Source organism: Plectropomus leopardus, chromosome 15 (assembly GCF_008729295.1).
Source record: "Plectropomus leopardus isolate mb chromosome 15, YSFRI_Pleo_2.0, whole genome shotgun sequence".
NCBI classification, from domain to species: Eukaryota; Metazoa; Chordata; class Actinopteri; order Perciformes; family Serranidae; genus Plectropomus; species Plectropomus leopardus.
Genome location: NC_056477.1, coordinates 30,394,923 through 30,421,939, shown reverse-complemented (window position 1 = coordinate 30,421,939; position 27,017 = coordinate 30,394,923). Strand labels below are relative to the sequence as shown.

General features: G+C 39.0%; 2 protein-coding genes across 3 annotated transcripts; one reads left to right on the top strand and one right to left on the bottom strand.

Moving 5' to 3' along the window:
* Positions 1-1,308: 1,308 nt before the first annotated feature.
* Positions 1,309-17,388, bottom strand: LOC121954365 (steroid 17-alpha-hydroxylase/17,20 lyase). The gene is made up of 11 exons (XM_042501819.1): positions 17,074-17,388; positions 16,837-16,975; positions 15,209-15,444; positions 13,848-13,934; positions 12,300-12,518; positions 10,351-10,520; positions 10,090-10,193; positions 9,665-9,907; positions 6,902-6,991; positions 3,331-3,939; positions 1,309-2,169 (listed from the first exon to the last, which is right to left on the bottom strand). Exons 1-11 carry the CDS (start codon positions 17,386-17,388, stop codon positions 1,991-1,993), a joined length of 2,391 nt encoding a protein of 796 aa, XP_042357753.1. The 3' UTR covers positions 1,309-1,990.
* Positions 17,389-19,670: 2,282 nt separating this feature from the next.
* borcs7 (BLOC-1 related complex subunit 7) lies at positions 19,671-25,070 on the top strand. 2 transcript variants are annotated; one of them, XM_042501822.1, is made up of 5 exons: positions 19,671-19,835; positions 21,337-21,399; positions 24,169-24,212; positions 24,318-24,338; positions 24,436-24,509. In XM_042501822.1, exons 1-5 carry the CDS (start codon positions 19,704-19,706, stop codon positions 24,467-24,469), a joined length of 294 nt encoding a protein of 97 aa, XP_042357756.1. In that variant the 5' UTR covers positions 19,671-19,703; the 3' UTR covers positions 24,470-24,509. The 2 variants fall into 2 exon arrangements, with proteins under 2 accessions (XP_042357756.1, XP_042357755.1); XM_042501821.1 differs by having other exon boundaries at positions 19,674-19,835; positions 24,455-25,070.
* The last annotated feature ends 1,947 nt before the right edge of the window (positions 25,071-27,017 follow it).

Here is a 27,017-nt window from a genome sequence, read left to right as displayed (position 1 = left end):
GAAACTTTTCCTGGTTACAATTCTTTCAGTTTTAATTTTTCAGGAGGTTTTTACCGGGAGCCGAATAATCTACAGAGGTCTCTTCCTCTCCAAAACATATGGACAAGGGGATTTATACCAACGAAACCACAGCTTTACATTTAAAAATCAGTGGTTTTTCTACACTATTTGGCATGTGGCAAACGGGCTGCTCGCACAGTCCCTGCTGTGTGTGCTCAGCTTTCTTCCAATCCAGATATTCAGGACATTTTTCCCTGTAGTGAATTACCCATAGAGGTCTCTTCCTCTCCAAAACAAACAGACAAAGTGATTTAAACCATTTAAAACACTGAATAAAACAGTTTCACATTACAAATCAGTGTCTTTCAGATATTGTTTGGCACATCAGACAATGACTGCTGACCTGATGCCTGCCAATGTGTGCTCACCTTTTTTCTCGGATAAATTAAGATGCAGATGTTAAAGAGGTTTTTAGCAGAAGTTGAAATATCTGAAGAGGTCTCTTCCTCTCCAAAACAAACAGACCAGGTGATTAAAACGCTTAAAAACACACAATGAACCAGTTCCACATTACACATCAGGAATTCTCCTACCCTGTTTGGCACGTTGCAGATGGCCCCGCCTCCAGCTCTTGCATATGCATGCTCACTTTTTTCCTCTGTTAACTTAATGTATGCTCACTTTTTTTGTGATCCAGACATTCAGAGGGTTTTTACCTTGAAGAAAACTATCCCCAGAGGTCTCTTCCTCGTAAAAAAATAAATGGACAAGGTAATTTAAACCTGTGAAAAAAAAACCCTGAATAAAGCAGTTTCACATGAACCTTAAGAGACTGTTTGGATCATTTCACAGTTTTCACTCCTTGGCTGTGTTCATGCATGTGGCATACATTTAGGCAGGACTGAATATTTTTGTGTTTAATCTTGGAATTTCCAACTCAGCTGCTACAATAAGTCTAAAACACACTATGAAAACAAAATTGTTATTTTTTTTACCCCACAGCCATCAATGCTTAAAAACGTGCACTGTATTATTATTGGGTCATTCTGGGCTTTTGCCTCAGAATTTGTCATTTTTACTATTTTCCACCTGATGATGTATACACAGATGAGTTAATGCTCAACATGTTAATTGTTGCAGTATTCTCCAAAACATACGAACAAAAAATACACATCGAGTTTTACTTGAAGATGACCATCAACCAAACAGCTGCACACTCTGGAATTCAGCTTGACACTGCCATGGATCAGTAATACATTCAACAAAGACTGACACGTTGAATATGTTGGAAAAAAATTTATTCTGCAGGCAAAATGTTATTTACATAAATGTTGATTTTTCATGATCTCAGTTCAACTTCTGTATCTAATAAGGTCAGAAAAAAAACCCATTTTAAACTCGTCCACCTTGAAATGAAAAGCTCTGCGAGTGCAATGGACGCCCAGTCTCAAAATGAAGGAGGCGTACGACCATGTTCCGAGACAATGTATAGAACGGCTTTCAGTCTGCCTTGTGAATCTCCTCGGGCATGTTGTGGGGACTACGGCAGCTACAGAGGGATACCACTTGGGGTCTTGAGGAGCTGTGATTGGGCTGTTGTTTTCTTCTTCAGGTTTGTAATGACAGCAGAGACAACTGAGAGTGAGGACAACTAGAAGCAAGTTGAAGACTCAGTAACCTTTCACTAACACATCTAACACAGACGTCTCTGCTCACCGCTGTCACTGCTCTCCGTCACAGTCAATGACACGTAAACAATTACTGTGAGGTCTACAGCACTCTACAGCCTGATAAAACATGAGAAGTTATTAGTGATAGTACTGTGGTGGTGATAATGACACCTAACCAAAAATTAAAAACCTATACTGGAGACATCAACGATGGGACACACAAGTGTAATTCCACCTCAAAGCACCAAGCACGGTGGCTAACAACCAGTAACATGGGGCACTGAGAGCACTGGTCAGTGCAGGTTGACGGGCGGTCTCTGTCAGGATAGGGGGCAGCCAGCTTCTTGGTGCTTGGCTAACAGTGAGATCCTGGAGAAGGTCTTGAAGCAGCCGGCACACTGGTATTTTTTCACTTCAGAGTGGGTTTGGAGGTGAGCTCGCAGGTTGGATCTGTCAGCGAAAGCTCTGCTACAGTGGAGGCACGAGAATGGTTTCTCTCCTGCAGAGGGAACACAGAGATTCATGTCAGTAGGCGGGTTTCCATTAACCCTCAAACTGCGCAAATTGAAATTGCGAATACAAAACACAATTCCTCTGTGAAATCATGGATGACCTTACAGATATCCCACATGGCTGCTCACCTGTCCATTATTGCTTGCGTAACATACCTACGTCAACTTCGATTTGAAGTAATGACAGCTAGTGGCAGCAATAGAAATAAAGCTGCTAATGTTTTGAAGATCCATCACCATACTTCTTGGAATATTATCGCCAGAGCAGAAGTCGCAGAACATCACTCAGTGGAAACGCAGTCATTTCACAAGTGTTTTTTATTGACATTTAAAATATTGCTTTAGTTTTGTGCAAATCTGTAATGGAAACCCGCCTAGTGATGAAAGGGGGTTGTAATTTCCTGTTCCATGAACCCTATAACCAAACTCAACCACAACAGTGCCCCATTCAGACTGGCAAAGTATCAAAAGTTGAATTTTTGTATCCACTTCCATGAAGTTAGGGGACAAATAAGAGATAATAGATGTTTTTAAGAATGTCATAAATCAAAACAGCAGAGATTTCTTGACTTTTAGTCACTAGTATGACTCAAGATCAACTAGATTAACTCTGCGAACCAGTCAAGTTTCAGTGACAGTATATATCCATGTCTGTAAAAACAGACAACACCGAAGATGTCACTAATTCAGAATCTCACCAAATGTCTCCCCTGAAGGCCAAAAAAGTGTTTTTGCAGAACATTATGATGTTACAATGAAGTTGACCTTTTGAATAAATTAATTTTGACCTTATCATTATATCCTGTTATCCTGACATTTCTGTGAAATACAGTCATGATTAGCATTTATACCAAAAACATGTTTCGTGAGGTTACGGTGACCTTGATCTTAGACCCTCTACCATCAAATTCTTTTATGTTCATTCTTGAGTCCAAGTGGACATGTGTTCCAGATTTGAATAAATTCCCATAAGGTGTCGTGGAGACATTGTGTTCATGTCCTCATGCACATGTCTCCTGTAGTCTCGTGATGACATCATTAATACTCACCGTGTAAAACTGGAGGAAGCAATGTCAATAAAGAGTTTTTTTTTTAATTTTCAAATGGCTGAAGACACTATAATGTGTGAGTGTGAGTGTTTGACTGACCTGTGTGTGTTCGTATATGTCCCTGAAGCAGCCAGGGTCTGGAGAAAGCCTTGCCGCAGAGTTTACACACACAGGGCAGTGTGTGTGTCCTGATGTGCATCTTGAGTGCTCCCAGGCTGACATACTCCTTCTCACAGTACTTACAGCTGAAGTACTTCTTACTGCTCCACTCACACTGGAGCTGCTTGTGTTTGGCCAAGCCCGAGAAGCTCAAGTACTCTTTATGACAGTCCAAACACTCAAAACTCTCCTGGCTGCTGCCACCAAGAGGGATGGCTGGGAAGAGGGTGAGGAGAGGGAGGGATGAGGGGAAGAGTGCATCTCTCCTCCTGTGCTCTCCTGTGACGCACTGGATTTCCAGGTTCACTGTTGTACAGGACTCGGCAGGTTTGCAGGCATCCGCAGGGCTTCTAGTGTAAATCTCTGGAGAGTCGCCCGAAACAGATCGAGGGGAGGTGTTTCGAGAAGACGGAAGATGAAGTCGCTCTGCTCTGAGAGAGAGAGGACGGGAGGGGGGAGCTCTCTGCTGCAGCCGGGGGCCTGGACAATGGTGGTGAGGGGAGATGGCATTGTGCGTCAGAGAGTCTTCATGGATGCTGCAGGGAGCCTCTGTGGAACACACACACACACACACACACACACACACACACACACACACGCTTTATTATTGACTACATGAATTCAGCTACAGAATGCCTTGGTGTTGAATTAAAGTCCTTTAATTCACATTTTTGCAGGTCTGTGCGGCACAGGCAGAAGTTTTTAAACTCTTTTTCCTCAGCCGCAGTTTGAGGAGTTTGAATCTTGGGGTGGATAATTGATCAGTTGATCTGATTACAGCTGATTAGATTGGTCGATGAGAGGAGCAGCTGCTGCAGAGAAGATGGAATGCAAACGTTTAGACCTGGTGCAATCAACAGTTAGGTTTCACTTACACTGCATCTAGCTTTCTGCTGCTCCATTTGTGCGCTGCGCTGAGTGTGGCACAATGAATAACTGAAAAATATGTATATTTCAACAGCGCTGAACAGTCCAGCTCCAAAATAAGGTAATCAAAACATTTCTGCAGATGTGGTAATTGTGTTTGGCCACCACAGAAAAATAAAATGAATGTGTAGGAGACCCTGGCAATTACTGAATGAGAAGTTTATTAGCTTCTGGGTTTACATTCATTTACATTGTGATGATGTCAAATGTTTTTGAATTGCTTTTCTTGACTCAAGAAATGGTAATATTATATGGTAATATTTGGTGGACACCTGCAGCCTGTCCTCACTGGCTGCAGGTGCTGTTTCTATTTATTCCTATTGCTTGCTTTGAGAGTGCTGCTGTGGATGAGCTGTTTGAAATTCGGAATTACTTACATGAAATCTCCTTATTTCACCACAAAAACTCAGACACAGTGTCAGCTGGCTGGAGGGAGATCACTGGAAAGCTAAAAATTTCTACTGAGGTGAATAACCATCACTAAAAACAAGCTAGGCTAATGTTACTTGCTATTGGCTATCTTGTATGTAATTTTCAGTGGATATTACGTTATGAAACTAAGTGTTTTCTGATTTAAAAAGTAAAATTACAAATGTAGGAGGATAACAAGTTCGCTACTCACTCATATTTTAAGTGTTTATGTCTCCAGTCGGATTTCCAGCAGTTACATGAAGTAACAGAAGCACATATTCAATATTTATTTATTTATTTTTACTGTTAGCAAAGAGCTCCAGTGTTACGCAATGCTACGTAATAGTTAATGTTCATTTTCAGTTGAGACACAGCGTCAATTTGTTCCACACAGGAACAGCTGTCGAGCCAAGTTGGATACCTTATAACATTCGGTAAATCGGTACAGTGTTGTTTTTGGCTTAATATCAAATAGCGCTGAGAATTTTCACAGCGGCCCAACACGATTATTTAGTCATGAATATTAATACTAAAGAGGAAACTTCTGAATTATAACTAACTTTTCAGGGGCTTTAATTCTAATTCTTTACTCAAAAGGTCCAATTTTATATTCAGAACACACACGCACACACACACACGCACACAATAGTACATTTACTGTGATCAAACCTTTGAAAGCATGCAGGACGTCCACATCTGTGCTTCTTTCAAGCCAAAACTTAACACAGTTGACCAAGTTTGTACAGCTAACATCAATGCAAATTTTCCTTTGAATTAACTATGATTTCATTCTTATAACCAGCTGTTCTTCCTGGGCTCTATTCTGATGGCAGTAATAGAAGTTTATCAATACAGTCGGGACAGGGAGGAGGGAGTCTCAAGCTCGCTTTAAGGGCTGTATTGGAACAAATACAAAGGCTGAAGGAGGGATTTGTCAGGAGGAGCCTGGAAGGCCGCTACATAGGCTCTTGAGGCTGCTTAATGGGGCCCTTCTGGTCTCTCAAGGACCTGGGGATTTTGCACCTGCTGAACACAAATCGACACTTTGTTTGTGGCCAGACAAAATGTCATGTCCCTTTATGCAGCATTACCTTATATAAATGTGTAAAGAGCTAAAACAGAAAGTTGTGCTGATTTAAAACATTTAGTAGGATACTGGACCAATCCAAAGTCAGTTTGGTCCAAAATAGGCCGTTTTTAATTTATATGAACACTAATGTCTAATGATTGTGAACCGTCAACAACAAAAACTACTACTCCATATAATTCCTATATCGGCCAAAACATTATTATTTCATAAATATGGAGACTCCAGTGCTTTACTTGAAACATGTTAACTAAATTTATTCGCTCTTCCAAGTAGAAAATTCTACTTACTAAAATTAATAATAATACATTTTATTTATAGAATACTTTTCAAAGTACTCAAAGAGTCTCTGTCAATATCAATATTAGGCCAAAATGACTCAGTCTGATGCTTGGGGGTTCAATTATTGATGTTAGCTAAGGCAACTCTAGGCTACCTCTGGTAATGGACATAAAATCTTAATCTACAAGGCATCTGAAAAGAGTTAACCCTTTTGAAATATTTTCTTGTACTGCGTTCAGAAGCCTTCTACATTCATTTACACCTTTGAAACCTGAGCAAATGAGCAAACTGGTTTGAAAACAGGGCCAAAAGAGCACTGAGCAACATGAAAAGAGATGTGCCAATAACTGCAAAACCAGTTGCCCTTTGGGGACAAATAGTTGAAGTTGATTTATAAATATAAAATTATCATATACTTCAAATAATCATTAAATATTTATCTATCTATCTATATTTCTATCTATCTATCCTTCCATCCATCCATCATCATTTCATCCATCTATCTGTTCTCCCACACAAACACACACACACACACACACACACATTGCTATTGCTCTCCCCCTTTTCTCACTTCTTTCTTCTTCTCAGGCACCAGGTTAGCAGTTAGTTTCTGTGTTTAAAAAAAAGATCAAGCCAGTTGGCCCGTGTTTCAAAGGGTTATATTAGGCTGTTTCTATTTTGTAAAATATAGTCAAAAAAGTAAACAAAAACTCAACCAAAGTGTCCTCAAGTACACGTGTAACGGAGTAACGGAGTAGCCTCTGAGTAACTTTCCATCCTGCACTGTCCGGTACACAGCCTTACCCTGAGTGAGGGGCTGGAGTCTGCCATAGTTTGCTCTCTTGGCGCTGTGATGGTTCTTGACTAAGAAGGAGCGCGGCATGTCGGTGTGGTCTTCACGGGAGTCGCTGTGGAGTGACGGGGGATCTACAGCCGCCGGTTAACGGCAGCAGCTGTCGGTGTTGGTGGTGTGAGAGAGCCCGTTAGTGATTCAGGCGGCTGTGTGTCTGTTCGCCTGTGGCCTCGCGCATTCTCCCGCTGGTCAGGTGCGAGCCAAGGGTCGCGCGGGGGAATTTCCATACACAACAGTGTGGAGCCAATTACAAAGAAAGGACAAGTGCAGGGGGCGGGCTCTGCGTGTCAATCAGCATACCCCAACAAAACAGGTGTATGAATGGTGATAGCAGCTCACTATAGAGGCAGGAGCACTTCACACTGCCGGAGCCGGAGCTCAGGCTGCAGCCACACACTTGTCGGCCTGGAAAATCTTTCCCCTGCTCAACAGCCCCAACATGAAGCACAACAGCAGCGGATACAAAAAATTATCACATGAATGAATATCAAAGAGACAGAAGCACACCAGGCAGCTGCTGCTTATGTTTTGTAAGGTAAATGTTGGACTAATGGAAAAATCTACAGTAAATCACCAAAGATGAACTCACATTTTTGTCTTAAATATGAATGGGACAAAAGTGGTTTTGCCAGGCCTATCCTTGTCTGTATTAGGTCTACCATAAAACACAAATACGAAAACTTTAGCACATTATATGGAAGCCCTAAGCTGCCACACATTTGTGCATTTATTTTTCCTCCCTTTTCTTGAGATAAGGAGATGATTTTCTATATATAATCTCTTGTAAATGTAAAACATTTTTTTAATTTAAATCTAAGATCTCAAAATAACATAATACCATAATAGAGGGCCAGGCATCGAAATAATTTATTTGTAACATCATTTCAGTGTAGCAGTGTAAGAGGAGCAGGAGAATATCAACCACCCCAGCTAGAAGGGAACTTTCCCACAACATTGGCTTTACCCACAAGTTGTAATAATATTTAAAAGACAACATTCTAATCTAATTTTCAAAGAACCTTTTAAGGATGTTAATTATTTCAAATAATGTCCCTGTTAGGTTAAATGCTTACTAAGATGTAGCCTGACGTTATAACTGCAACTTTCTTAGGTTGTTTTTGTTTAGAGGTGACAGATCATAGAATGTTTTTTAAGAACAACATTTTGGGAACCAAAAGCAAACTTCCTGCTGAAAATGTTACTAAAACTTTGCATTGGTTGCATTGTACTATTCTCAGAACAATTTTAGAACCAAAAATTTCTAGCTAGGTTCACATCACAGATTTGTGCAAAATTCAAGCGATATTTTTGAAATGTCGATAAAACACAATTGTGAGATGACTGTGTTTCCACTGAGTCTGCTACTTCTCCTCTTGCGATAACATTCCAAGAATCATGGTGGTGGATGTTGAAAACATTAGCAGCTTTATTTATATTGCAGCCACCACACTAGCTGTCATTTGGCGAGCCCCTTATATGTGGGAGCGGCTATGATAATAACTCAGTTAGGTTATTTAATGGGACTACTGTCCCTGTCCTAGTATACAATCACCAGTAGTGATTCAGCTAGTTGCTATAAACCTATATTATTTATACAGTCCATATTGACCCACTCACAATCACAATGTTTATTTACAATAACTTCCAGATAGACAACCGAGGTTACACTTATATATAATCAAACGATATAGAGAAAACTCTGCCTTCACTAAAAAAAATTTTGGCCCCTAAAAAAAATCAATATCTGTTTGATTAAATGCTTTATTTACAAGATTTTCACCGCTTTAACTTGCTCGAAGGCAGCCCTTACCGACAGGGATTTGAAGCTGTGCAATCAAAAACACCAGACTCCACTGAGAAAAACATTCATTTCACTCCACTGAACGGTGGACCTGCTGCTCTGCCTCTGCCTCCATCAGCTGTTGTGGGAGTTGAAGAGGAGACAATATGAAAATCTAATGTACAGTTAAACTGATACAGATGTTTTTTAAGTGGGTAAAATATGTTTTGCTGCGGTCCACAGCAGGACATTGCTTAGCTTCCGTGTCGGTGTTGTGGGACTGGATGTGACTTTTTTATTTAAAACAAATTACAAATACTACCACTGAAAGATGTATGTCCCTCCTCAGTGATTAATGTTTTTTAAAAAATGCCTTACCTGTTTTACCCCCTTTATGCATATAAATAACAAACAGTCCCTATCCCTACCTACAGAGGAAGGTCAGTGTGCTGACTAGGAGCAAGCGGAGAACACTTTCTTGCTCGCCTTTCTTCATCTTTTTTCTTGTCCGCACAGTCTTAGCAAATGAATTACACCCAAAATAATAGGGGGTGTCTGAAACCATAACTGTGCAAAATCGTACAAAAAGAGTAGTTACGCTTAAAGGACAGTGAAGAGGAAAGCAGAAGGTGCTGGGGGAGAGAGGGAGACAGAAAAAAAAGAAAATTATTTAAGAGGCGCTGGATTATTTATACAATATTATCATATATAATGGTGTATTATTAACATAAATCACGGTTGTCATCAATGTCAATATTGTGATAGCCCAAATTTTGAAGATATGATAATAGAAGTCATGCAAACAAAGAGATGATATTTGCAGTTCTTTGCTTCTTGCTCGGTCCTCTGCCTGCAGGATGAATGTCTGAGCCTCTGTTGGTAAAAACATGTGTCCAGTCTCAAAACTCCTGGCATTTTTCCTCCCAGCCTGGGCGGGGCACGGCATGCACCTTGTACTTGGCCGGCTGGAGGACCACACCGAACTTGCCCTCCAGGCTGGGCAGAGAGTGTCCTGCTGGGACTGAGAGGGTGAAGCGCTGCAAGATCCACGACAGGAAGAGGAAGAGCTCCATTTTTGCCAGGGCCTCGCCCAGACACACCCTGACCCCGGCACCGAATGGCAGGTAGCTGGATGACGGGATGATCACAGCTGTGCCTTCATTGTTTAAGAAGCGACCTGCAGAGGAACAACATGTGATATTATTATTTACAGATGCTCAAATTATAGTGCAATTGAATTTTCAAAAATGTGACAGGTTTCCATTTGTGCATTTAAAAATATTATTTTAAAAAGTAAAAGCACAGAAATACTTATCAAAAACAAAAGCAAAGAAGCAAAAAGCCTTGTTTTTTTCTCACCGGGGTCAAAGAGCTTGGGGTTTTTCCATTCCTTCTCATCATGGTGCAGAGACCACAGGTTGATGATGACTCGAGTTCCTTTCCTCACTGTGAAATCCCCGATGCTACAGAGCAGCACAGACACACAGACAGACAGAGATAGATGGCTGAGCGTCAAACTCATATCTCTTTGAGGATCAAATCACAAGCAAAATCAACCAGAGTATTTCTGGTTATGTAACACCAGTCAGTAGAACAGTGACTGGCATATTCTGAGTGTACCTGGTGTCACTGAGGGCCACGTGGGGGATGAGCAGAGGGGCCACAGGGCGGATCCGTAACACCTCCCTGATGGTAGCCTCCAGGTAGGGCAAACTACCTCTGTCGCTGAGCTGGGGGCTCCGGTCCCCCCCCACCTTACTGTCCAGCTCCTCCTGAATATGCCTCTGCACCTAAACACACACACACACACACACACACACACACACACACACACACACACACAGAGTCAAAATATCAGTGTTCTGCACCATGAAAAAACTGTTTTCACCTGAAGTGTTTTGTCTCTCAATTTATGTAGTGGAAGTAACTTCATACTTCATATTCACAAAAGTGAGTGTCCCCCCGCAGTTGTTCCCAACTGGTGAGTCACAGTCCAAAAGTGGGTGGTGGTTCTACTCTGAATCACTGACAAAGTGTTTCATGAATGTGTAAAGTTTGTAAAAAAAAATCTCTGCCACTGAGCTTTTTATTTGAAGTGCAGTTTATTTCTATTCTTGCGATATGTTCTTATATCTTTATGGACTAAGCCAGCATATTTACATTTTGTGAAATAAAATTGTATATGTGATAATTTAATGTGTGGACCTTCAACTAATGAAAAAGGAGACATCTGGACCCTGTGAGAGGACAAGGTGAAACCACTAATCTTAAGCACTTAAAAAGCAGATTGTGGGTTCTTCAGATTTCACAAATAAAGCACTGGTGACTCATACTTTCATAGAAACTTTGTGGTTAAACTGTTGAGGATGTAGCATCTGTGACATCACCCACATGGCTTGAATTCTTGATTATCATACATCATGATTTTCATCTGAAATATATGGCATTATGGAAGGGCAGTCACAACTGCTGACAACGATTGGCTGAGATATCTGTCAATAAAACTACAGAGAGACTAAACTTTGGAGCTGAAATGATTCTGCCTCTAATATCAAGAGTCAGAGTGACACCTAGTGGACTTCAGGGGAACTGCAGCTCAATGTACTCCACATTCTCCACATGCTAGTGAAGTACAAAAAAATCCCCCCAAATTGAAAACCAAACTTTAACAAAAAGCCACACTCTTAACTAAATTCAGAGTGTCAGGCACAAGAAAGACAGAAGAAATCTTTTAGAAATCTGTCTCACTGTGACAGCTTAGTACAGATTTTTAATTTCTCCCACGTATTTGGGAAAAAGTGGGATTTGGTGAGTACTACAAAAACTAAGCATTAGAACAGCAAGTAGTTTTTGTCACAAGTGTGTAATAAAGTATAAAAGTCTTTAAAAATGCATAAATTTCATTTAATCAAATTTAGATCATGTTTTAATGTATTTAAACTGATATGATTAATAAATTTCAGGGCTAAAGAAATACTCCTATACTTGATACTCAAGTACTGTACTTAAATGCAAATCTGAGGAACTTATACATCACATATTATGAGTATTATTATTATTATTACAAGTATTATTATCCCATGCCACTGTCTACTTTTACTTCACACTTCAGAGGGAAATGTGGTACTTTTCACTCTACTACTATTATTAGATAACTACTTTACAAATTACATTTTTTTACACAAACCATATAAAAGTACACAATTGCAGCTGAAACAATTAGTTGATTAATTAGAAAATTAAATAGCAACTATTTTTTTTGTAATCCTGTAAGTCATTTTTCCAGATTCTCATATAAAATGAATATATGAGGACTGGCTGCTTTTCCTTTAAATTATTTAAATTTTTTGATTTATGACATTCATTTAAACCTTTTTGCCTGTGTACCTATGGTCATTGGGGTTCCTTATTGTGCACAACTGGTCAGAGTTGGATGGTTAAGAAAGTTTAGTGCCTCTTGAGTTGACTTTTCTTACATTTTCTCTTACCAGAAAATGGGTAAGGTTAACAATATGGGACAAGTTTAACCCCCCAGCTGTTGGTGCCCTCTGCTGCAGCTCCAGCCATACCTGTGGGTAATGGATGAGGTAGATGACGGCCCATTTGAGCACTGTGGTGGTGGTCTCCACGCCGGCTCCAAAGATGTCTCCCACAGTCATGAGGAGGTGGTCGTCACCGAGGCCCACAGACTCTGCTCCGATCTCTGCTGTGTTGTTGTTCTCTGCGCTGCGTTTGGCCCTCAGCAGAGCGTCCAGCAGGTCTCTCTGCACATGGTCGCTGTAGTCTGCCTGAGAGGGGGCCCCAGGTCAGCGTACCGGAGCAGGTGGAAGTCACACATTCACAAGACACAAAAATGTCTCAACTCTTAACCTCGAAGTCTAAAACAAGTCCTAAGTTACCGTAGTGAGAATCAAACAAGTCATGTGGAGTCCCTGCTATCAGTCAAGCAAGAAAAGTCAAGTCATTGCGCAGGTCAGGTAAGTCACAAGCAAGTCAAACGTAAAGTCACAGGCCAAGTCATATGTAATTCTGATGATTGAATGGGCTAATAAGTTAAAGTTAAAATGATACATTTGACATACCGTTCCTTGTGGGTGTGTCAGTGATGGATGAAGTTGGATGTTGAGGTGATTGTGTCACTTTATATGCCGCTGTTCTTTTCTTACGAGCATCATAGATAACATAATCCTTGAATCCAAATTAAATTGTTTTTGGACTCATCGGTTGTCAGGTTTGTGCACATTATACCAGAAATCACTCAACCATGTTTAAAACACGAAATGCAAGCTCTTAATGTCTAGAAATATGCAATATTTAATAAAAACGTCAAATCCTTTCCAGTCATCTGAAATCTAAGCAAGTCTCAAGTCTTGTTGAGTCATTTATAAACAGAAATTTGAAATTCAATTATTATTTTTTTTTTATCATCATTATTATTGATTTTTTAAAATTAAATTGTTGATGTCCATACATATGTTCAATTTGCTTGTGAGTTTTTTTTTTTTTTTTAAAGGATCGAGGTAATGATAATAATGCACAAAAATTTAAACACAACACTTTTGGTTTTGCTCCCATTTTTCCCAAGTTTAAGATCGAAGACATTTTTAAGCACACAAAAGGACAATTTCCCTTAAATTACCTAAAATCTGTGTTAGTGAGCACTTCTCCTTTTCCAGATAATCCATCCACTTGACAGGTGCTGCATGTCAAGATGCTGATTAACCCTTCGGACCTGCTTTAATATTACACACACTCGTATCTCTCTGTGCACACAAACCTTTTCCTACGTTTGTTGAATTGTATGCTTGCCTGAGTTTTAGACCACACAGGCAAGTTTGACATTTAAGTATATTCAGCTGACCTGCTGTGCACTAACTAAAATGCTGCTAAAGTTTTGGCGTTGCTTAAGTAATAGAAGCTTGCACTTCATTTGAATTAATTTCCACACAGTCTCTTTTTAGTGACACTTTACAAATTCCAGTAATGTCCCTGAGGGATTACAATTAGAGATGGTATGAATTTGTGGCTTTTTGCCAGCTCTACCATATAACCCGTACATCTTTACCATATTTTGCTCATCAGTGACAGTATATTATTAAATAAGGGGCCAACTGTACCTTGTGTTCGTCATATTTCTTCTGTAGGAGTTTGTCTCGGATGGAAACACACTGCTTTAGAAGACGCAGGTCTGCATTAGGAAAAATCTGGCAAACAGAGACAGATATCATTTATACATCATGATATCATACAGTATATTGACTGTATCTGGTACAGTTTCTTTTTTAAAAACATAAAATGAGCAACTTGGTATTAAATCTTCCACAAAAAGCAAGAAATTAGTTGAAATGTATTTTTTCTAGGGAAAAGGACGTCTAGGGAAGACAGAAAATAGCTCAGATAGGTTTATCATAAAATCACAAAGTTATAACTTTTCAATGCTTTCTCCACAAATTCTGTGTTTTTTTTCTTTTTTTTCAAACTAATTTTTAGGTATTTTTTGGTACTTTTAATGAATTTCTTGAGAATTTCAGTGTCACTTTTTCATTTGTTGCTCTTTAAAGCCAATTTGCTCGATGGGTTAAATATCCATTTTTGCGGCAACCTTAGACCAAACATGAATCAGTATAACTGCTGTAAAGAAAAAAAAGACTAATTTCACACTGTCATGTACCCAGGAGTCCATGACAAGTCTAATATTATTCAGACAGCAGCTTTAACTGGTACATTGCAAACATCAATTGTAAGTTATACACTGTAAAACCTGAAATGTCGACTTCAATTTCAAAAATCTAGGAAAAGCATTGCCTTAAAAAATGTAAATCAATAAAACTAGTAGTCTTAATTTATGTGTACCTCATATCTTACTGTTAGGTTTACTAAAAATGTTGTCATAGTAACTTAATTTTAACAAAAATTGACAAGTTTAAGTAAATCAATCTTTCTAAGTTTTAGCAACTCAAGTAAACCAAGTTTAATATGCTATATATTTGCATGGTGCTGGTTGCAAACTAGTCAATGATATTTGTATTTTCTTAAACATTTAAGGAAAACAGAACCGACTTCATTATTGGCTAAATTGTCTTCGTCATGATCAAGTTCAATAAACGAAGTCAGACTAACTTCTTTTATTGAAGTTGCTAACACAAGGTAATTTAAAGTTGCAGCAACTTCACAAAATTAAGTAAATACAGCCACATTTTAAGTAAACTTAACTATTAAAGTCAAAATACATGAAGGTTAATACTTACTTGCATTTTTCAAGTTAATTGGTTTCCAAGATTATTTTAAGTTAGATCAACTTGTCAGATTTTACAGTGCAGTGCCCTCACCTTTACCATCAAAAGCACTGATAAAACACATTGATTTCGTTCTCATGATGCACCTTTACTTGTGCTCCTGTACATCTCCTGTATGTTCCTGTTTCTTCTAGTTTCTTTTTTCTCACACTCTGCTCTCATGTCGTGTTGCTGCTATGTACCTGCAACCATGGAAAGATGTCGACCAGGCTGTCCTTTGCCACGGTGTCCACGATGCCCTGGCTGTAGCTCAGCATAGCCTCGAACTCTTTGTCTCCTCGCTGGTAGGAGGAGTTGAAGCAGAGGGCGCAGATGACATTGGTGACAGAGCGGGTCAGCTCAGGAGCCAGATCTAGGGCCAGTCCTGCAGCTGCTGCCTCACACAGGATGGAGCACAGAGACTGGGCCTCTGCATAGACTAAGCAGCACACAGGACACACACCGGCTTCACTCACTGACATGTTTACAATCTGACTGAAATCTTCACCTGTATTTACTGTATATGGTGTGTATTACTGCCTGATGGATATTCTTCCTCTGTGCTGTAGAGCTCTGTTGTAGTAAAAAACAGGTGCCACAATGTGTCACTGGGTGACATGTTCTGTCATTACCACACACACACACACACACACACACACACACACACAGTCCTGCTACCATGAAATACTCACCGCAGCACCAAATATGGATGAATCCACTGCTGAAAATAGTCGCAAACAAATGCATTATATCCTCCTGTTTGACTTTATTTCTTTCATTTAAATGGGAGGAGGGCAATAAGCAACTTAAGGAGAAACCCAGAAATGAGCAAGAAATTAGTAAAAACCTGAAAATTAGCCACAGAACAACAACAGCAATAACTAAAAAACAAACAAGCAAACAAACAAAAAAAAACTAGAAAAGTTAAACAAACAAATGAAAAAAAAACAAGAAAAGACCTTGAATAAAAGGCTTAAATTGTGATTTTTATAAATCTACAGTCTTGAAATTTGTGGGACAGTCTTGTCAGGTTGTTCATTGCCTTTCCCCCCCTGCTTTTGAAGAAATTGCACCAGTTTCCTCAGGCCTCCAAGGTTTAGAAACTTTAAAGGAAATTTAAATGCAGCACAATGCACAAAAGACAAGTTATTTCAATCCAGATTTCAAAAGGTTAAAGGAATACTTCACCCACAAAATGCCATTTTTTTTATATCAGTTAGTCATGCTGTGTAACCTTGAATTCATGTAGAAAATGTTTTCCCCCCACGCCTCCATGGAAATAAATGAAAAGCATGTATAATGTGCCCAACAGTCCCTAAGGTAATAACCCTATGATACGAGTAGCAGCTGGCCCCTCAGGTATGTATCACATTATCTAATCTGGGCCCCATTTGAAAAGTTTGGACACCCCTGGCTTAACTGATCATTTGTGCATCTGTTTCACACAGAACTTCCAGTATTCTTCATTAATATTATATGCATAGGTGTGTTTGACTAAGGAGTCTGGAGGGAGAATTGTATATGGAATTGCATCTGTATGGAGCCTTTGAAGTCGTCAAAATGCTGTTACATTACATTTCACAGTCACCTAGTGATGCCTGAAGCTGACATACAAGCCAGCTGCCACTCATCAAACATTCTCACACACTGATGGCAAGCAATTTCAGGTTCTTGCCTGCCATGCAGACTGGAGGAGACGGGGATCAAACTGCTGATCTTCTGATAAGTGCTAAACCTACTCTACATCCTTAACCACAGCTGCCTGGTGTCAGAGATGTGTACAGTTTCTAAAGCTCATATTAAGTGAGAAGTTGGAGAGAAGTGCACTTACTGATCCTCTCAATGGAAGCAGAGCCCTCTCCAAACATGCACAGAGCTCCATGCACTATTTTCCTGTGGAATCTCCAGGTGGGGCTGTAGTCTCCAAACGCGATGTCTTTGCCATCTCTAGTCAGAACATCAGTGGTTACCTTCATCACACACAGGACGGGACGGGAAGGGAAGAAAATAATGAATGACTGCTGCTGGTGCAAAGAGGAGGAAGACACTGAAGAGGAGGTCTACCCACAGATCTGGGTCTCCCTGCAAATATCTTCCCCTTCTTCAGCAGGACCTCTTTGGCGTGTAGGTGCTGGTTGACGATGATGACACGGTGGGAGCCCATCATCAGAGAATACGTCTGTCCGTATTTCTCCTGCAGCTTTTGGAAGAGCACATGAGGAGGGTGTGGGCTCCGCAGACTCAGCAGGCTGCCAATCAGGGGCAGTGCTGGGAGGTGTGGGGGCTCCTGGGGGCCACGTGTGGGCGTCCTGAGCTTCAGCTGCAGAGCTAACAAAGTCAGCCCCACGACCAAGAACACACACAGACACAGAAACCAAGTCATATCCACAGCTGGGGCCCTGACAGAGGGGAGGCCGAGCTTTACAGAGGTTAGCTCTGCAGGAGGCCCTGAGCTGCTGCAGAGACTCGCTTTTATCCCGCTCCTTCAATGCCACATCCTTGACTCGAAATATTTAAGGCTGGGCCACTTCCAAAAAGATAACATGACACCTGATTCATTGAAAAAAACAACCATGACGACATATTCACATGACATGGACGCTATGAAAGTGCAGTCAGCAGCCAAGTACATCACTGAAGGACAGTTCTGAAATATTTGTATGGAATCCTCTGTGCAATTATTAAAATGTGCAATATTCTTACAACTCTTGTATGTAGGCTATATTTAATATGACACATATTGCATGTATCTGTGTTTTTTCTCTTATTTATGTATCTCTGTTCAATTCAATTTTATTTATAAAGCTCATTATCACAAATCACAATTTGCTGCAGAGGGTTCTAAGGCATACGACATCCCTCTGTCCTTAGACCCTCACCTTGGATAATGAAAAAAACTCCCTAAAATCCCTTTAACTGTTATTCATTGTAGCATTGCACACATATTATATTTAACTTACATACTAGTTTAATACATTGCATTGTAGCATAAGACACAATTTTAGATGTTACGCACTCAGCACATTATCCATATTAGAATTTTAATGTTCACATACTAATGCCAATAGTCTATTACTGTATTTCTGTACATTTATGTTTTTAAACACTTTACATACTCAGCACATTATGTATACGTTTATTTTAAAATATTTACATAATAGTCCCAATTGTTTACTATTACTGTACTTATATTTTGACATACTTTACATACTCAGCACATTATACATTCTTATATTTTTAAGTATTTACATACTAGTGCCAATTGTTTACTATTACTGTATTTATATTTCATATTTTTACATACTTGTGCTGGTATGTATTTCTCCTTACTATAATTCTCTATGCTGGCATCAGAGTGACTGCAGTGAATCACAAATTCCCCCTTTAGGGATCAATAAAGTATTTCTGATTCTGATACTCTAGCTATTCATTTTTTTGCATTCAACATTTCCATCAAACTCCATTTATTGGAAAGCTATGTTAGTGCTCACCATGTACATGAACATTTTACACACAACACACATGATTAGTTTATAAAAAATAATAGACTGGGGTACACTATACCCGACAAAGGAGCTCAGAGCAGCTGCTGTGTTATTACAACATAAAACATAATAATATAATTTACAATAATGCAGTGGTGGAAGAGGTACTGAAGTTTTTTTAAATTTTTTATTTTATTTTTACTTAAGTAAAACACTACAGTGCAGAAGTACACTGTTACAAGTCATATTACTAATTATGTATTTACTTAAGTAAAAATACACAAGTATTAGCATCAAAAGAAGTACTGCAAGTAAAAATAGACTACCCATTGTGCAGACTTTGGCTCATTTCAGAATAATACAACATCAATGGATTGTAAGTATAGATGATTTTATATTATACAATATACATTCATTTATATTGATTATGTGTCCATTTATTTAACCCTTTAACACCTACATCAGCACCAGTTCTCTCGTGCTGCATTCAGATGCCTTCACAATAATTTTAACCTCTAATTCCTGAGAAAATTGTGGTTCATTGTCATGAGGAAAAAAAATAATGAGCAACTTGTCTCAAATTTTTGAAAGAAAAATGTTCAGAAAACTACAGCTTTAATTCTTATATAATATATATTTGCTTAGGATTTTAGTTTTCTCTTGAGGTCATTTTCTTATTTGTTGTTTACTAATTTAATTTCTAAAATCTTTAATTATTTCCTTATTTTACATTTTCCTGTAGTTTACAAGTTTTTGTGCCATTTCTTATCAAGATGCTCATCGCCCTCTAATGTTTTAGGAAGAAATCAAGACAATATACTCAAAAGGGTTTATGCTGCAGCTGGTGAAGGTGGAGCTAATTTTAGTTTCATATACTGCTATGTAGCTTGATTTATACTTATTTATTTACACCATACATTGTTAATAATTACAGCTAGGATAGACCCTTACAAGGAAGAGCCGTTACAGACAATGAATGAATATTTTAGACTACATTAACCAGAATCTAAAAAGTAACTTAAGCTATCAAAAAGCTGGAGAGGAGTGAAAGAAAAATATATTGATTTGATAATAAATACAAGGTAAGTCAATTCATTTGTTTTTTGCAGGATGAAGACTGCTGCTGTGAGACACATAATTTGTTGTCATTATAGTGGACGCGTTGCTGTCTGCTTTGACCCTCCCCGCGCACCATCGCCAGCCATAACAAAATATGGCGTCTGCAGAGACACAGCCACGGTTCGGCCAGTCTGTCAAAGGCTTGTTATCCGACAAAGTGGGCTCCTGCAGCGGGGACGTGATCGCTCTGACCCGCCAGGTGCTGAAAGGATCCCGCAGTCAAGAGGTAAAACGATGCGCGTCTCTTAAAAAAGAGCAGAGCGTGACTCACAGCAGACCAGCGTTGCTAACATGCTAACTAACGTTAGCACAAACCTTAACGTCATTTTGTTTCCAAAATAAAAGCTTCGCTAGTACTGTCAACGCAGATTCCGTTGGCTCCATCACTGGGGATTTAATTTTTAAGATTGAGCTTTAGTTTGTACTTTCTTTAGCTTTATACTGCTAACGCAGGCCAGCGGGGGGCCTCGATAAAGGCACAAAACCACACAGTCAATGCTTATAACACCAAGTCAAAACAATACACTATAACTAAAGTTGGCATATCTTTATTTAATAACAAACAACATCTTCCTAACGTTATCATTACCATTATTACGTCATAGACATAATCTATTCAGGAGGTAAACTTTGTGATGCAACTAACCATTGGAGCTCAAACGATAAGTCGATTAATTGAGTTTTACTGACAAAAACTACTTTGTTAATCATGAGTCCTATTAACATTTCTTAGTTTCAGTGTTGCAGTTTTTGCGAATTCTGCTTTTCTTTCGTGATTTTAAACTGATTATTAATTACCAGCACATGTAAGACATAGCCATAAGTTTGAGGTGATCTACGCCCATTTTTAAAATTCATACATCTTATTCCTTTGGTCTAAGATGGTCCAAAAATACTAATAAACATGGACACATATCTCTCAAATCTGAAAATCAGCATGCCAAAAGGTTGTAAAGCCTGGAGCTGCTCCATAGAAAGTGAATTGGGAAAGATGTTAGAGATGAAAACCATACCCCCTTTTCCACCAGATTAATTCTTGTTTCTTAAACTGGTTCCATTAAGGACTCAGCACTTCAACCAGTTTGGAGTTGAACCTTTGCAAATCAAAGCTGCCATCAAGGACAACACAGGGCATTGTAACAAAATTGCGGATTAGACTATGAACTGTGAACTTTGGTTCTGTTATTACAGATATTTGTTTTTACCCACCAAAAACCAAGCATGAACCAACTATTAATGAGACAGATGCACACTCTTTTTTTAATTTGACAATTTCTCGGCCTTCCCATCGATGCCTTCTCCACCTATTTTTTGGCTCTAGAACCAACTTCTCTCGTTCTGAAATCCTGAAAGATTCAAAACACTCCAAATGGTTCAAATTAGCTATGGGAAATGGAACGGAAATCAGTATTATACTGGTGGAAAAGAGGTGAGAGCAGAGAACTGAGAACAGAATTAAGCTCATTTCTTGATGACATCGCAAGGTTGCGACTTCCTTTCCCGGTGTTTCACTTTGAGAGAGATTAGCTCATGTTAACAAATATTAATCGAACTTTCCAGAGCAATGGAAATAACATATTGGGATTCTTAAACCATATGCTGTTCCCCTTTAAAGGAATCATGACGGGTTTTGTTTTCTGATGATTCATGAAGAAAACCATTTTTATTGGTCTCAAAATAGTCGGTTGCAGCCCTGAATGCCATATTGTTGTTTATGTCTCTTCCAGCTTCTTGGTCAAGCAGCAAGAAATATGGTCATTCAGGAGGATGCCATCCTGCACTCTGAGGATGTAAGTATCATCTATATCATATATGATGCCATGAGAGGACAAAATACAGCACACACTATTCACTGTTGAGAAAGACAACAGTGCCAAAAACTAAAGAGTTAAATGATCACCTCTCTAAGAGCATCACAACGAAAAGGCTAAATTCCATCATTCAGGCTCTTTGATTGATGCTTGTGACAACGACACTGAACAAAATTTGACACTTTAGATTTTGCTCTGATTTTTTCACAGTCAAAAATCAAGACTTTTCATAAGCACTGAACAGATAGATTTTTCTCCAATTTTGTTCTCAAAATTTGTGTTTTGGAGCACATCACTCAGTGAAAACACAGTCATCTCGCAATTGTGTTTCATCGACGTATCGAAAATATTGCATAAATATTGCACATATCTGTAATGGAAACCTGCCCAATGAAATGTTCTGCTTGATTACACAACCCACCGCCACAGATGGAGCGTGTCATTGGCTGCTGACTGCAGGAATGTCCTGTCCTGTCCTGTTGCCTGAGTGTTCATTTCACTGCCATGAGACATCTCCATTGTTGTAGATGTGAATTTGGCAGTACGTCCAAGCTTCCACACAACCACAAAAGTCAGTTATGAAATGCTGTCAGGTCAAGACCCTAGTGAGGACATGCAGATGAGCTTCCCTTAAAAGGCTTCTGATCTTTGTGTAAAATTTCTTTGGTTCTGCAAATACATTGTTGCATCAGGTCTTCAGTTAGCTGTTCTCAGATGATATTGCAGGTTAAGATGCTGGATGTGGAGTTCCTGAACTGGTGTGGCTACATGGTCTGTGGTTGAAAGGCTGGTTGGATGTACTGCCAAATTCGCAGAAACAACTAAAAACATCTTACGAACATTTGGTTCACAGCAACAGCAGCCAGTGACACGCTCCATCTGTGGTGTTGTGTTGTGAGATCAAGCTGCGCATTTTAGAGTGTCCTTTTATTGTCGTCATTCCAAGACAGACCTGTGTGGTTACGATGCTGCTTAATCAGCATATGGACATGCCAAACCTGCCAGGTGGATGGATTATCTTGGAAAAGGAGAAGTGCTCACTGACACAGATTTTAAATAATTTGTGAGAGAAATTTGAGAGAAATATCTGTTGAGTGCATTAAAGGTATCTCGGGACTTAAACCTGTGAAAAATGAGAGCAAAAACAAGAGTTGTGTTACTTTTTTGTTCAGTATAAATGCAGTACAAAAAAAGTCTAAATACTGTAGGGTGGCATGGTGATGTGGTGGTTAGAACTATGGCCTCACAGTAAGAGGGTCCCAGGTGAGAACCTGGGTTGGGACCTTGGGTGGGGTTCCCTCTGTGCTGAGTTTGCATGTTCTCCTTGTGTCAGCGTGGGTTTTCTTAAAATTGCCCGTAGGTGTGAATGCGAGGTGGTCTATCTGAAGGCGGGTTTCCATTACAGATTTGTGCAAAACTTTCAATAAAACACAATTGAGAGAATGTTCTGCGACTTCCCTTGCAATGCTCTCCAACTTTTCTCAGGCGATAACATTCAGTGAAGCATGGCGATGGATTTTCAAGACACTGGCAGGTTTATTTCTATTGCAGCCACTTGATGAAGCTGATCTAATATGCCTGTAACTTCTTTGTCTCATATAAGAATTAAGATGATCTTGGTATCTTTCGCCATCTGCACTACAGTGTTTTGTAGGATGTCATGTGACTTTGTTTTACTTCTTCTCCTCCTCCTTCTTCTATTTTGGGTTTAGTGGCGGTTGGCATCCATAAAGTCGCATTACAGCATCAGTGTTGCACATCATATAATCTAGAAAATCCAGAAAAATGTTTCTATTCCAGTTTTGCGTTATATGGCTTTATCAAATCGCCTGAAATACCACCTCATGTGAGCATAAAAACTTTTTTGTGATAAACGGGAGTTTTTTTAAACTGATGTGTTTCCATGAGGCGTATTTTGTATTCACAATTGCTATTTGTGCAATTTGAGGGTTAATGGAAAGAGCTGCAACTAACAATTATTTTGATCAATTAATTAATTAATTAATCGAGTAATTTGTCGTTTATTTTTTTGATTAATCGATGAATCAGATTAAAAAAATAAAACAGAAATAATAAAATAAGCATTTTTTTTCTGCCAACACTTTGCTTAAAAACAGATTATCATTGACAACAGTGCTAAAAGTGCATCAACAGGCGGTTGCTTGAACATCTCTGAGCTGCCAAAATAATATTAAATTATGAATAATAAATAACTACAAAATCAAACATGAAACAATTCAAAAACTTCTTGTTCTTGTTTGTATGGTACTTTAACAGTCCCACTACACAGTGAGTGATATAATAATTGTTTGACACAACGAATTGCTAATTTTTTTTGTTGCCAACACATTTAACAATCGATTATTATCGATTTTATTGATTCGTTGTTGCAGCCCTAATGGAAACCAGCCTTCTGTCAGTCCTGCAATAATCTGGCAACTGGTCCAGGGTGTACCCTGCCTCTCGCCCCATGGCAGTTGGGATTGGCTCGAACCCCTCTGCGACCCTTAAGAGGAGGAGGTTATGGGCAATGAATGAATGAATTAATGAATGAATTAATGAATGAATTAATAAATGCAGTAGTGTGTGAAAGGTGTGTGTGAAAGGCGTGTGAATGCAGCATGAGAAAACTGATCCAGGTTTCAAGTGTTAATACATCCTTTAAAAACAAAATACAGAAAACACTTGCACACTGCTCTTGTTTTTATGATCAACAACGTTTCAACATTATTATCATCTGTGTTTCAGAGTCTGAGGAAAATGTCCATCATCACCACACATTTACAGTACCAGTGAGTATCATCAGCTGTGTATGAGTACAAACATGTGAACTCACTGACTTTGCTCAAACTGGAAGTGAATATTTAAACAGTGTCTGTCTGTCTGTTCTCACTCAGGCAGGAGGCCATCCAGAAGAAGTAAGTCTAAACACTCGTCTCTGTTTATGCTTCAGTAGAAGCAGCTGACATCACAGTCTTAGCACTCAGCCATAACACAATTTGACTGTTTGCTCAGACTCCTCTCTTTCCTGCAGTGTGGAGCACTCTAAAAACCTGCAGGACCAGCTGAGACACCTGCTCAAGTGATGGAGCAGCAGAGGACACCTGCGCTTCAGGAGGATCCCCGATAACCAACACTGTCTAAGCAGGAGGGTTTGACGTTAATAATCTGCCATATTTCTACATCGTAACACACTGCTGGTCAGTGCTGCTGGGACAGGAAGTGATGCGCTGCTCCGACACACAAGCGCTGTGCGCCGGAATTGCTCTGAAATTTAAGGACCTTGGAAACTTTTTTTTACTGAGTTATGTAATACGTGTTGATGAATTAATCATTATTTCAACCAAGACCCATAACCGATAATTTCCAGCTTCTCGTGGCCGATAAGATACTGATAATTTCTTTTTGTTTGTTTTTCCATTACCTGGGGGTATGAAAGGCTGAGATGTAGTGAGTACAGATCAATTTAACATTATAGCTCTGACCTAACCAAATATAACTGACATCACTGCAGTTAACACAACAAGAACAACAACAGTTCTGACTCTTAAATGGACACTTTGGTTTCAAATGAAATTCTCTGACAATCTGTCAAATCAGAGTAACTGTAAATTGTATCACTCAATAAAAATATAAAAGCTTTTATACAACCAAAAGCCTACGGCTGCTTATTTGTCAATGAAACATTGATGAATACAGATAGATATTAGGCTGTTGTGACATCCAGAATATTTTGTTTTGAACATAAAAAACAACATAAAAACAATGAATGCATCAAGATAAAGAACAGATCTTCAGCTTTCATACACACAAAAAACTTTTAATTCTAGCTTCTTCCGTTTCTTTTTTTATCAACATCTGAATTTGCATTTTCATCAAAAAAAATTACATTTTAGACAAAAAGCTGGGAAAATCATTTTTTTTTTTAAAGAAAGTCATTTTCAAGAGCAAAATCATTTCATTTTTATTGATTTTTTCTGCTTGTTTTCTTATGTCAACTTGATTTGTACAAAAATAATGCCGAAAATAATATGTCAGAAAGCACCACATCTACAGAACAGTCCCTAAGTAGCAGCGGCCGCTGTCAGCAGTGTTCAGCGGTTACTGTGAGCAGCGAGCTTGGTAATAAATGACGATATATTTCCCTCTTGTTCCCTAATGATCTAAATAAATCGCTAAGTGTTTCTTGTGTTGCATTTTTTGAAACAACACAGCTGAGAGGGTCCGTAAAGCCACTAAATAGCGATAAGTTGGCACGTTAGTAGTCCTCTCACCCTGGGACCTTAGATCGTCTTGTTTGTTTTTGGACATGGAAATGTTTTTTTATTGCATAACTTTCGTAACAGTGTCTCCTACTCTACAGTGAAAACACAGATTGATGGAAAATCTTGTCAGTGGCGGGTAAAGAGTTAAAAAAAAAAGAAACAGTGGGGTAACCCTGCTGCTGACTGTGATGACATGTTTTGGACTGATCTAGCAGGCACAGCAGTTTGACATCACGCGCTGCATAATGCAGTGTGTGTAGTACTGGCGGAGCAAAACCATGGGCAACACAGGCGAAATCAAGTCAATTATTGTTTATTATCATCACTTCTATTTATCGGCCAAAAATTGTATTATTGGAACTATCGGTATGACTTCATAAGACCCATTATCAGGCCGATAATTATTGGTCTCGACGTCTTTTTTGGGGGCACCCCTGCTTATTACAATGAGACACATTTTGTACGTGTTCCAACAGCGTGGCTTTATAGTAAAAGAGTGCAATTACTAGACTGACCTGCTGAAGTCCAGACCTGTGTCCCACTGGACATATGTGGCACATTATGAAGCCCAAAATACGACAACAGAGATCCAGATTGTTGGACAACTGAAGTTGTATCCCAAGCAAAAACTGAAAAGAATTTCACTATCAAAACTTAAATAATTAGTGTCCTCAGTTGCCAAGCACTGACTGAGTGTTTTTAAAGAAAAAAGCTACCTACATATGGCCCACCTGGCCCCAGACCGTCTCTCAAAATTTTAACATGGGGTCTCTCCAATGTGTTCTAAATGTAAGATAAATGCTGGAACTCTCACCATTGTTACTGGACTTCCCCTAAACTTCAGGTATATTGGTTGAGTATTTTGAGAGAAATAGGGTAGATTTTGAAGATGAGCACTGAAGTAGATCCACTGTCTTTCTTCTTAGGCCTACCCAGCAACTGTATTGTCAGTCTACATAAGAAAACACTTTTTAACATCTTGACTTTCTGTGCAAGGAAGAACATGTTACTCTGCTGGACATCTGAAAGGCCCCTGGACTTTTTGGTTGGTGTAAACTAATCCTGGAGTACATTCCATTAGATTATCTAACATATATAATACCATTTTTGCAATATGTTGATGTAAACCTGTCCGCTATATTAATAAGAGCCTTTGTATAGTATATACAGTACTGTGCAAAAGTCTTAGGCCACTTTGAACTTTATTTTAGCAGGGTTATAATGACCATACATATTTATTTTATTGATTTCAGTAGTCTCTTTATTAAAATGCAACCAGAATACAGTATTAAAAATATTTCAGAATAAAACAACCTCATCAGGCTTAAGTCG

Excerpts from the sequence above, each read along its gene's own strand:
- LOC121954365 (XM_042501819.1), bottom strand. The coding sequence starts at position 17,388 with ATGACTTGGTTTCTGTGTCTGTGTGTGTTCTTGGTCGTGGGGCTGACT. Across the intron at positions 15,445-16,836 it reads TGCTTCCATTGAGAGGATCA|TCTATGCAGAGGCCCAGTCT; the intron begins GTAAGTGCACTT and ends TGTGCTGCTTAG. Across the intron at positions 10,521-12,299 it reads ACCTCATCCATTACCCACAG|GTGCAGAGGCATATTCAGGA; the intron begins GTATGGCTGGAG and ends GTGTGTGTTTAG.
- borcs7 (XM_042501821.1), top strand. The coding sequence starts at position 19,704 with ATGGCGTCTGCAGAGACACAGCCACGGTTCGGCCAGTCTGTCAAAGGC. Across the intron at positions 21,400-24,168 it reads CCATCCTGCACTCTGAGGAT|AGTCTGAGGAAAATGTCCAT; the intron begins GTAAGTATCATC and ends TCTGTGTTTCAG. Across the intron at positions 24,339-24,454 it reads CAGGAGGCCATCCAGAAGAA|TGTGGAGCACTCTAAAAACC; the intron begins GTAAGTCTAAAC and ends TCTTTCCTGCAG.